Source organism: Orbicella franksi, chromosome 10 (genome assembly GCF_964199315.1).
Source record: "Orbicella franksi chromosome 10, jaOrbFran1.1, whole genome shotgun sequence".
Classification (NCBI taxonomy): Eukaryota; Metazoa; Cnidaria; class Anthozoa; order Scleractinia; family Merulinidae; genus Orbicella; species Orbicella franksi.
The window spans coordinates 17,339,582-17,352,314 of record NC_138154.1 but is presented as its reverse complement, the minus strand read 5'-3'; the positions used below and the strand labels follow the sequence as shown (position 1 = coordinate 17,352,314).

Here is a 12,733-nt window from a genome sequence, read left to right as displayed (position 1 = left end):
GTTGCACCATCTGTCATCTCATTAAAAGGGTTCTTTTATCGCAACGAGTAACATGTGTTTTCGGGTTTGTCACCTGACTGATGACGTCATTGCACTCAGTTATAGCGGAGCTCTGCAGCGGCCCGAATCTAAGGGCTACAGAGCGGAACTTGGCGGCCATACTCCAGAAATATGTCAACGTTAAGATTATCGTCAGCTTATATCCTATTTGATATTGGGCATCCATGTTATGGCCAATTGACAGTTGTCAAAAAGGTATTCGCTGACCAGTATCACATGACTATTTCACGGGCTTACGTATTCTTTTATTTTGACCGCTGATTAGGTAATTGTTCTCCACTGGATCGCGGGCTCAAGTCCTATTTTTAATCTGTCTATGGTCTCTAAGTTCAGATTTAAATTAAAAATAAAACGGGAAGCACTGCTTTTAGGCTTGGCTAAATCTATCAAGCATTGGAGTGATATTTTATGGTTTCATTTTTGAATGATGAGATATCCTGGGTCTCAACTGGACAAAGTTCTTATTGTAATTATATATGACTTTATTAATTTTAGTTTATTAATTTTGAACTCAAGGCTATCAAGGATATAAAATTTATAACAGCTAACATGCATCAACGGAGGTAATTTTTTAAACAAATTATGTATTGAAACAACATCAACATTTAAACATTAACAGTTCTGTCCATTTCTTTGCAGTGAATGGTTACTCTTTTGTCTCTTTTCCTCTTCAGCTTTGTCAAAAAGTCAGTATTTGTTACTTTTCTCTAGACACAACTAACACTAACAAAAAAAGTAAAAAGTTTGTAACGATACAACATCAGTGTTTAAACATTAACAGTTCTGTTGACTTCTTTTCATTGAAGCTTGTTTTTTTAGCCGGTTTTTTTGCTTCATCGAAAGGTCACCATGAGTTACTTTTTTTTCCAAAAAATTCTTTTGATGACACACCAATCGTATCCGTCTTTCCTAATCTCCAACCAGGCATTGGCCCATTTTGGATCGGAAATGATGCTTTTTAATTCCATGATCAGACCGCTTGAGGTACCATATTTCTTGATAAGGCTACGGACACTTATAACAAAAGATTGCACTCCGCCGGAGATATAAACCCTCGGCAACATTCGAGTTAGCCTTTGCGTCACCGCCCTAAACCGTGTACTGACTCCACATAACGATTGGTATGAATGGCACGCGTTACCGGCAAATAGAGCGGCCGATGATATCAATACCATTTGGAAGATTTTTTCTAAAAGTTCATTGGGCAGGTTTTCGATGCAACAATCTCTATTGGATCCAGACGCCAATGAGCCAACATCCTCATCAGGAACAAACTGAAGCGCTATTTGTTCCTCTCCACCCTCAATTATCTGCAAGGCTGTCTCGTTTGGCTGATCACTTTCCTCAACTTCAACCACAACATCTCCCAAGTCATCCGCACCCTCTTGTTGTTCAATTTCTTCATCACAGTCATCATCATTAACCGTATCACCCATGTCAATGTTTCCTTCAGTTCTACTCGCATATTCCTCCGTGATGTCTTCTAGTACCTCCTCACCATTGTCGTGGTCGCTCATAACTGGTTCCAAGGCCACAAAATGTTCCCCTTGATTTTCTGCAAAATGTCCAAGGTACACAGTGGCCGTTGCAATACTTGCTGACGGGCTGAACACATGTTGCCCACCAGCTCCCAGGGAAGATACTATTTGAACGTCAATGTTATATAAGTTCGCGGCTGCATACAGTGTTAGCTGATCCCCATAGGCCCCATCTTGTGACATATGATTTGTATAGTCGCTCCAGGAAGCAAACTCATTATCTGCCAAATGCTCCAAAAGAGGAAAACCTTCGTTATCGTAGGGGTTGCTTTCTAAGTAATCAACTATTTCTTCCCTCATAGTTTCGGCAGATCTGAAAATCCCTAGCTTCTGAAGCTGGTGTGAAAGTGCACTGAATTGGCAGTTACCATCTCCTGGTGGGTTATATGCTATTTTATAGCCTTGATCTTCAATAGCCTCGACGTAGTCGTCTTTTCTCATAGCTATGTGATACTTTTTATAGTGCTGATTTTTTTTCCTTTTTGACAGCTTTGCTACTTTTTGTTTTTGTTTTTCGCGCTGTAGGGTAAGGCTAGTGACGTCATCTACAGGGACCCATTTCTTTTCTTTCTTTCCCGTTAGTGGTGAAGTATATGAAACCTTATAGGTATGTAACTGAATGTTTCTTTCTTCTACACGAGCCTCAGTTATATGTCGCTTATTAAATGATCTTCCTCTTAGACGCAAATAAACTGTTTCTCCAACGCTGTAAACAGAGGGCGGATTCAGGCGAAGCTGTGTTCGCTGCGCACGCTTATCACACCTCTTGGTCGCTTTTTGTGCCTGCTTTCGCACTTTAGAAGCTTGCCGGGAACGTAGTTTCCGGTCATTTTCTGTTGGGTGAATTTTTCCAGGGCTAGGGAGACATTCCTCTTCTAAGCCGCTTTCTCGGAGATTATTACATTTCCGTGCAAAATAAATTTCAAATGGTGTTTTGTGAGCAATTACTTCTTTGGGGTCGTTATTTAGAATCCTTTGGTAAAGAGGAATTTGTTTTGCCCAGTTGACACCGTCCTGACCCATTTTACTAAGGTCGTACTCTATCTTAGATCTCAGTGACCTGTGACAACGTTCAACCTTGCCTTGCGACTGGGGGTGCCGAGGGCGACTGTAAATCAATTTAATATCCATGCGCTCACAAAGCTTTTTCACGGCTTTTTTGAACTCTCCTCCTTGATCGCTTTGAACTATACGTGGTGCTCCATGCTCCATATAGATACTTTCCAGTTCTTTTGCAACGTCCCTGCTTGATTTGTTTGTTAGAGGACGAAGCCAAACGAAACGACTAAAAACGTCAATCACTGTGAGCACGTATCTATACAACTTCCCATTCAACTTGACAGATCCTTTGCTTCCCATATCCATTAGATCTATTTGGTGTCTCATGTGAACATCTCTAGCTCTAACTGGTTTCAGTGTTGCCTTATTCATAAACTTGGCATTCCGACGATAGTGACTTTTGTCGGTGTTTAGAATATTTTGTATTTTATCACGACTTCGTCCAACAAAGTTGTCCCTGAGACCGCAAGCTAACTTCGCTGCGCCAGATCCTTTGGTTCGGTCAAATTCTCTTGCGACTATTTCGTTCACCTCTGAAGATCTTAACATTCGACGTCCATCAAAATAGAGCTCTTTTTTCCCTTTTTCTTCTTTGACTAATATCCTACCCTTGGCTCTCCAGAATCGAACAGCAGCTGTGCGCATTGCCGTTGTCCGTTCTTTCACTGGTGGCAGGGCTTTACCTTCAGCAAGATTAATCAGGGCTTCATAAATGTCGTCTGGTAACACAGAAGGCTTCCTGTTTCCTTGTGAATTTACACGATCATCTAAGGCCACGGAACTATGCAAAAATAATGCCAATGCAACTGCTATAGCGAAAGCGGTATAACCCATGTTGAATCAAATAGAAAGACTCATTACTCTTAGCTAATTGAAGCAAAATGACGGTATTCAGCACGTGCGCTTTTTCAGACAGATATCAATTAAGTGTCTGGACATCCAATGTACATTTGTGATCTTTGAAGATAACCGGCGAGCGGCCTGCGATCGGCGAGTTGGTGTTCTTTTTTAAATTATGAAAGAAAATTTTCTTTAATAATATTTTCACAATGTTATTTTATGTTAATTATAATTGCAACTGTGGAACATTTGTTGAGTATGTAAGTGTTTGATCAAACTCAATTTGCTGTATTATCCGACTTGTTCATTTTAGTAAAACAAGGATTACTGATAAGTGGTGATAAGGATAACAGGGATAACATCTTATCTCCTGATATCGGAAACTAATTAACTCGCACTTTTGGTCCTTGGATAGCGCTCTTCATTTTGCATTTCAAGACAGGCAAAATGTTTGTCGAGTTTGGATGCAGTGTCCAATTATGTTAATCAAACGCAATCATTAAAGCAGGAATTCTTTGTTAAACAGTTTTTCAAACCTACAGTTTGGAAATGCTTCGTCATTTGCGAAATATTATCCCATGGGGCATAATACAATTGATACTTTTAAAGAAAAAGCAGATTCACATCATCCTACTGGGAAAATTGTAAACGACCAAAATATCGGACTCTGAGACCTTTTTTTCCAGACACAGTTACGTATATAAAAAAAGGAGACAGATTGAAGGATCGAACTATCCAGACTCCCTGTGTGTGGTCTCACAAGAGAGCCAAATCGAGATATAAAATGCATTTAAACCATGAAACGACAACAGCTATTTCAAATGCACCTTGCGTCGCGTCCTGGTGACGTTGTCATCACGGCATCCGGTACCACTCTGATAGTTTTGTCTGGAATTGTTGTTTGGACTGATCAGGTTGTGATTCAAGAACGGACTGATAAATCGCTGGCGTCTTGAAAATATTTTCTGCGGAACTATATTGGTTAACAAGTAGATTTAGAAACAAAAACGTCACGCTATTACCAACCTATCGAAATTTGTTTGTATGAGAAGGAATTTAAAGGCTGGAATAAGGATTCCCGCTTACAGGGATTGTGTGTAGTGTCACGTGAATATTTTACTAAACAACGAGGTGGTTACGTCAATGATGACGTTTGTGTAACGTTGTTTCATTTAAGTCCAAATGTTGTCACACTTTGGAGTTTATTACATTTAAGGCCAAATGTTATTACATTTAGGAGTTTATTACATTTAAGGTCAGTTATTACATTTAGGTCTTCAACAAGCGTAAAGAGCTTCCACGTGGGAATTTTTATTTGAAAATACGTTTTTTCTAAATAACTCGGCCGCTTTTTGAGATTTTTAATGTTTCTCTTTTGGAAACACTAGATAAAATTGTAAAATTAAACGAAACTTACCTAAGTTGAAGTTTGATTGAGATTCTACGAAGTCATTGGTTTGGAGCTAGGGAGTCAGGTGAGATATGCGCGCGAAACCAGAGCGGTCACACTTTAAAGGCGAATGATCAGGACTGTTGTAAATCAGTAGGGTGGGTAGCCCAGATGGGAGGGCACCTGACTCCCTAGCTCCAGACCAATGACTTCGTAGAATCTCAATCAAACTTCAACTTAGGTAAGTTTCGTTTAATTTTACAATTCTACTTCGTCATTGGTCAATGTCGCTAAGGAGTCACGTGAGACTTTAAAGCGTCATGATCATGAGCAAAACCATGAACATCAATCTATTTAATGCAATATAGATGACAACAGGGTGCTGTAACAAGGTACACACCACATAAAAATGTCATGTCTCTTCAAGTAACCTTACAGTAACAGTAACAATATGGTAAACAATTCTGGTTGAAACAGCTGTGTAAAAAGCATTTAACGGTGACTATGCAGCAGTTCATGTCCGAAGTTTGCGGCAGTGTCTTGGATAGGCTTATCATAAAACCGAGCAAAGGTGCTCACACTACTCCAACCTGCCGCAGACAAGATAGTGTCAATAGGGACCTGTTTCCCTTTTGCAGCTGATGTGGCGGCTGCTCTTGTGCTATGTGCTTTATATACACTAGTGTCAATTCCTGCTTTGGCCATGACATTCTTGATCCAGCGAGCGATAGTGTCAGTTGACACAGGCTTGTGAGGCTTCTGATAGCCAATCAGCAACTGGTCAGTTTCTCCTCGTAAGTGAAATGTTCTATCGATATAGGCGTGCAAATGTTGTACAACACACAGGTTCCGGTCAGCCTCGTATGCCAAAAACTCAATTCGACCTAGGTGCTTGCCCGGCCGAGTGGTCTTCAGTGGTGTTTCAATGGTAAATACACATGTGTTTGCAGTTAAATTCATTGAGGTCAGATTAAGCGCCTTCAGCGTCTGTACTCTCTGGCCAGACAAGAGGGCAAGCAACATGGTAAGCTTCCAGGACAGATCTCTCAGACTTAAATCCACTCCAAGAGTCCAGGTGGCAAGTACCTTTAGGACAGAGTTTACATCCCATATTTCTTTGTATCGTGGGAGGGAAGGCCTACTTTCGAAAACGCTTTTCACAAACCTGGTAACGAGCGGATGGCTGCCAAAATGAACACTCCCAGGAAGCACAATAATAGAGGACAGGGCACTACGTGCAGTGTTAATACAGCTGTATCCCACACCAGTAGCAAAGAGGTCTCCAAGGAAATTTATGCCATCCTGTAAAGTGGCCTGAAGGGGATTAATTTTCCGTCGACAGCAGAATGATTCCCACTTCTTGTAGTAAGTTTGGTACTGGGTTGTGGTGCCCTGTCTCCAGGACTGCATAATGATTCTGGAAGCTGCTGTCGAAATTCCTTGGCTTTCAAGGGATCTCCAGATAAGTGGCACATCAGCAGCTCCAGTTTTGGATACAGAGGGTGAATCTTTTCTGGACTGCTCGGAAGAAACAGCAGTTTCTTTCTTTTGGGTAGTAGTACTGGATTGTCGATCAGCATTCTCATCAAGACAGGCCACCACGTTTGGGTTGGCCATTTTGGCACAATGATAATTCCTTGAACTTTCTCCTGTTGGAACTTCTGCAATACTCTGGAGATAAGAGAAAATGGAGGGAACATGTAAGGCACATATTGCTTCCATGATAAATGAAATGCATCAATTGCCACAGCCCCTGGGTCAGGATGCCAGGATACATAGGGCTGAAGCTGGTGGTTTATTCTGGAAGCAAATAAGTCAATGTTGGGCTCAACCTTTGCTGCATTGATGCAGTCCCTGAAAATAGTTCTGTCTAGTGTCCACTCAAGTTGCGAGTGAGACCGTCTAGATTGTCTATCAGCTTCCACATTCTCTACACCAGGGATATGGACAGCTGTCAGCCAAATATTTCTTTGGGCACACCATAACCAAATTTCTTTGGCTAGGTCATTTCTTTTTTCAGAGCTACTAGTACCCATATGGTTAATATCAGACAGGGCAGTCATATTATCCACCATGACCTTCACATGCTGCCCATTAATGATAGGTGAAAAAGATTTAAGAGCCAAGTATATGGCTAGAAGCTCTAAATAGTTTATGTGGTTTCTGGCTTCCTCTGCAGTCCAATGTCCACCTGTACTGGTATCGTTTAGGGCGCAGCCCCAGCCAGTGGATGAGGCATCAGTTGACATGACAACAGTAGGCTCACCATGACTAATGACATTGTAACTGGCTTCAAGGTGTGTGTTCCACCACAATAATTCTGTACCAGCTTTGTCTGATACTACCATACAAGCATCATAATCACCCTTGCTATATCTTAAAGCAAGAGTTTTCTCCCTCTCTAACTGACGGAAATAGAGCGGGCCATACATGACACCTGGGAAACTAGATACCATATACCCAAGGGCCCTTGAAGCCTCCCGTATAGTGGTTTCTTTGGCCTTGATAAGCTTGGTACAAATTGATTTGAGCTTGTCGACTTTTTCATTGGTCAAATAAATTTTCATCTGGACTGAGTCCAAGACAAACCCCAAAAATAATAAGTTTTGTGAAGGGATAAAAACTGACTTTTGAGGGTGAATAATGAAACCCAATGAGAGGAACATTTTCACAGTGTCTAGAACATTAGCTAGGCATTCCTCATAACTTCCACCTTGTAGGTACGAGTCATCAATATACGGTGAGTTTATATGCCCAAGTTGTCTCAAAACAGAGTAGGCTGGCTTCATTAGTTTAGTAAACTTCCTTGGGCAGAAAGCTAAACCATTAGGAAAACAGGTAAACTGATACAATTTGCCACCCCATTCAAACTTAAGGTACTTCTGGTCTGAAACCGCAATAGGTACGCAGTAATATGCGTCCTTGAGGTCAACAGAGGCCATATAGCAGTTAGGGGTAATAAGACTTATTACACTTTGAAGGGTATCCATTTTAAAGTGGTTGTATTGCACATGCTTATTCAGGTTTTTAAGGTTCAGGATCATTCGGTGAGAGCCATCTTTTTTGGGTCGCACAAAAACAGAAGAGATAAATTCCCCTGGTTCATGACTGGTTTCAACAACAACTGCCTTCTGAAGCAAGCTTGCAACCTCTTTGGAAATAATAGCATTTTCTTCTACACTAAAACATTTCACTGCAGGGGGGCGTGTTTGGCAAGGCTTAGTGTCAAATTCAATGTATTGTCCTGACACCATTTGAAGAATCTCAGTGTCTGAGGTGATTCTTTGCCAACAATGGACAAATTGTGCCAGCCTACCGCTTTTGAAGCAACTTGTTTGGGCAACAAGGTAAGCTATGAGTGTAGGAATAAAGCCTTCAAATTGGGTTACATGTAACATGTGGAGCTTGGACATGATGTCATCGGCAGTATTTATTTCTTGCTGGTTTCCTCCTTTTTCTTCCAGGTTTTCTGGGGCTTCCACCTGGACTGGAAATGGCCCTTGCCTAAAAAAGGCTGGTCCTGTTTCTGGCGATAAGGAGGTTTGGTGAAAGATTTATTAGTGCTATTGTGCACTGCCGTGTGACTAATTCGGTTTGAGGCTCGAATTGCAGTAAGCTGCGACTGAAGCTCGTCGCCAAATAACAAGTTGGTAACCGGCGTTTGCGAAGAACACAGCGAGCCGTATTCCTTGTTAAGGTTGGGTTTGATAGCTTCCCGTCTACGAAGCGAGAGCTCGTAATTGGTGTGACCCAACAGGGCAATGGCATCAATTTGTGCTGTGACGAGCTTGCCACTTTGCGTGCCCTGGCCTCGAAAATCCATGAGCTTCTGGGTTGATTGAGCAATAATGGCTCCAACCTTCACTATCATGTTCTGAATAGCGGACAATCTGAGGTCCTGCTTTTTCCCATGATGGGTTAATTTTCCCCAAATCTCTGGGTTCACTTTGGGGGCAACAAGCTTCTCGCAGTTTTCAGGGCGAGCGTATTTCTCGACCGGCTCTTTGACCTTGTTCTCACTCAGTTTCGAAGCCCATCTCTTATTGATAATATCTGCAAGTTGCTTGGATGTTGGGCTGCTCACCTTGTCATCTTTTGAGAAGTCAAGGGCCAATTTCTTTAAAAGATCGTCTTCGCCTTCATTGTTGCAGGAGTCCTGCGTTTTGGCGGACGACGTTTTGGCGCCTTCGGAGTCGTTCTCAGCGCTGGTTGCAAGAAGCTTTTGAACGTCCGAATCATCGCTTTCACCGCCAGTTTCAACAGCATCACCGACATCAACTCTAGGTTTCTTTGTTTCCCCATTTAAAGGGTCTAAAGTCTCAGAGCGAGCGTCTCGCTTCGCTGGGCGCTGCTTCGACAAAGCAGCGAAAGCTTCGCCCATGGCGGACAATGAACCCGCCATGTGATCCATGTTTCGGTCCAAATTAGTGAGTACTCTCAATAGCGAGTCGCTATTGTCGAGTGCAGGATCCTCTAGAAGGTCGTCTTCGACTTCCTCAGTGGGATTTTCCTTCGGTATTTCGTCGGGATCTTCTGGATGGTTTGTTTTCGCCATGATAAATATTTCTACGTGCAACTACTCTAAAGTTCGCTTGCAAGTGACCGCTCTGGTTTCGCGCGCATATCTCACGTGACTCCTTAGCGACATTGACCAATGACGAAGTAGAATGACGAACTTAAATTTTGTCAAATAAAAGAAAAAACGATTTTTTTTGCCTCTGAAGGTGGGAAGTAACCTTAACTTTGTAGGTTCTCAGAGCCATTGTCGATCAGCTTCCCAATGAGCCATCAGTCAATAGGGTAGTGCTAGACTTTGAGAGCGCAATGTGGTCCGCAGTTAAAACGGTTCTGCCAGAGGCGGTTATCATGGGATGTGTTTTCCATTGGACCCAGGCGGTGTGGAGAAAGGTTAGCTATTTTGTATTGTGACTAAATTAATTTCCCATCACAATATCTCTGAAAATCAACCAAAAACAAAAATTATACGTTGTATTTACATTATATTTGCAAAGGAAACGCTAGGCCTCTAAGATAGAAGGCGGGAAGGCTTTGTTGATTTTAGAATTTGTTTTATTTGTAGATCCAATCTATCGTAACTTGATTTAAATGCCATCACAATATCTCTAAAAATAAACCAGAAACAAATTCACACATTTTAGTCAAATCCACAAAGGAAACATTTATGCCAGTTTTCCAAACGAAACTAAAAAGATATACTAGTAAAGCGGGCAGACTTTAATAATTTTCTAATTTGTTTTATTTATACGTCCAAGAGCTAGGACTTACAGTGTATAGTTGCCTATTACCAGGATGGTGGCACCCACCGACTCCTCAGGAACCTGATGGCGCTGCCATTCTTGCCAGACGCCGAGATACCAGCAGCCTTCGCCAAATTGTAAGCGAGTGCCTGCACCGAGGCCCTAGAGAAATTCAGAACAACTGAGTTGACAGCACCATCTTCCCGCCCAAAGCCTGGAGCGTTTATGGACAAGCCGTCCGCACAAATAACGATTTAGAGGGCTGGGATAACGGCCTTAACAACCGCGCTGGAGGCAGAGTGCATATCCCGTTCTATATCCTGATCCAGCAGCATAAAGAAGCCAAACTGTTAGCAATACAAGTAAGACTGGTCTGTGATCGTAAGCTACAACGAATTCAAAGGCAAACTTAACCGTCGTCTTCAAATTAAAATTTTTCGAGCTATGGGATGACTACGCATCTGAGGCTATATCAGCAAAGCAATTACTCAAAGCTTGTAGCCGTCTTAATGGACCAGTTCGGTCAGATTAGTATTCGTTTAAGTGTAAACGTGTAAGTCGTTTAAGTACCAGCGGGAAATTTTAATGCGACCGTTGTAAATAGGTCAGCTTGGGTTCCGTTTAAAAATAGGTTCTGTTCGGTTGGGTCGGAAATTAGTTTCTTGACGCGAATGTTGTAACGTAAATAGGATAATAGGTGGTAATAGAATTTACAGTTGTAGTTACAACATGTAAATGGTAAAGTACATGTAGTATTATTCAATAAACCATGGAGTTATACTCTGACGATGTGCTTCATTGTCCCTCCCCCGGGGAGGCTTATTTGAAATGTTGGAATTGACACTTCTCCGATCACACAGCCAAACATAAACATTATTTGACCTCGAATACCGTCCCCCCCTCCCCCACCACGCACGCAAGCACACACACACACACACCCCCTCCCTACTCCCTAGAATACTTCCTTTAAGCTAAAGGGTGAAAGTAGCAAGACTTGTTCTATAGGCGGCGGTAGATGTTTACGCGTAACGTGCATAGCACAGTAAAACCCGCGTATAAGAACCTAAAATTTAATAACCTGTTAGGCTAAAAAGTCCCCTGTTAAGCACCCCTCACATAACCATTCTAGGCTAAAATCTCAATACAGGTTCTTATTTTCAAAATATAGAGTTTTTTCAAATATAATACAACCCATCACACGCGATAAAAAGATAACAAAAACTAGCCAGAGCACTGGCAGTGTTATAAGACCACAATAATGTACTGTGAATGATTCAATAAGGCCACACCCATGACTACAAGTTGTTTTTTCTTTAGCAAAAATTAAGAACCTGACTAAGAACCTAGGTAGCCTAATTTCACAGTAAACACCATCTATATAAGAACCTAGGAGGTTAACTTGAAAATACATGTACCTAGGTTCTTATACGCGGGCTTTTACTGTATTCAATGATCATCTTGCTGGTTAGACGAGAAAGAGTCTCAACAGTGCTTGTTTTGTGCTAGCCTGCAGAACAGGAGGATTAGCGGGGCAGAGGGCGAAACGCAATACCCGAGCTCGGAGCGTGACCACAAGGCTGAAGCGGGATTTTTTTCGTCTCGCGCTTCGCGCTCGTGTATCGCATTTCGCTCTCTGCCCCGCCAACCCGCCTGTTCTGCAGGCTAGTTTTGTTCAAGTTAACCATTTATTAATTTCTAAATCGTATGAAAAACTAAAAACGACTTTGAGTTAGGGGGAAACGGACCTGGTGCCCATTTCTCGAGGGTCCCGAAAATTTTTCGCACCCGGAAAGCCATTACAAAATCTTAAGCGGTATGACTGCAGAGCTGTTTTATTCACATATTCTTAAATTGATTAGAGGTTCAATTCATTCAATAAGTTTCAGGCATATACACCTTTTTAGATACAGATTAACTAAAAATGGCTTTTTGGGCCAGACGGAGAAACGGGCCCCTGTACGTGGCGGAACGGAGGTCCACTCATCGCGCGATTACATTCCCGAAAGAACTGGGTTCCATGTCTAAAAATAATCTAAGCGGGATTACCCTGGGTATAAGGGCTATATAAGCTTACATAGGGGATCCACTCTCTTACCTTGATCTTCTCTTGTTACCCTGTAAACCACTCCTTCCTCTTCCGACCGAACCGACCGCCTATCCAACAACTCTTTCCCAATCTTCTCTCGTCCTTTTAGGAATGGAGCGTGTCAGCGGTATTACAGAAAAGTGCATATGCGTGATTATCCGCCATGTTGGATTGAGAAGTTGTATCACGTCTTTATATATCAGGAAAAGAGCTCAATTTTGTCTGAAGTTTACAGAATTTAGGGCTCTAAAATGGATCCTTTGGCGAGAGGAGTCCCTATCAACTGTACAGCAGGAGCTGTTCCTGTGAAAAATGAAAAAGGTTTGTAGAATGGCGGTGTTTGTGTAGTGCTGATCTTGAAGAATCGTGTTGGAAGGATACATCTAAAGCTTAGCCCAGAAGTACAGCGAATTGTTCGTTGTAACTATGTCGGTTATTTACTCTAAACAGGAGAATTTACCATGAAGAAAGTGAAAGTTAGCAGATATGTCGCTGGAAAACG

General features: G+C 42.0%; 1 protein-coding gene across 1 annotated transcript in view; it reads left to right on the top strand.

Annotated features, from left to right (window-relative positions):
* The first annotated feature begins 12,373 nt into the window (after positions 1 to 12,373).
* Positions 12,374 to 12,733, top strand: part of LOC145499672 (microfibrillar-associated protein 1-like) — an 11,214-nt gene continuing 10,854 nt past the window's right edge. The window contains exons 1-2 of the mRNA XM_081479201.1: positions 12,374 to 12,552; positions 12,682 to 12,733. Coding sequence (XP_081335327.1) covers positions 12,483 to 12,552; positions 12,682 to 12,733 — 122 coding nt within the window. The 5' untranslated portion in view covers positions 12,374 to 12,482. The remainder of the gene's footprint in view (positions 12,553 to 12,681) is intronic.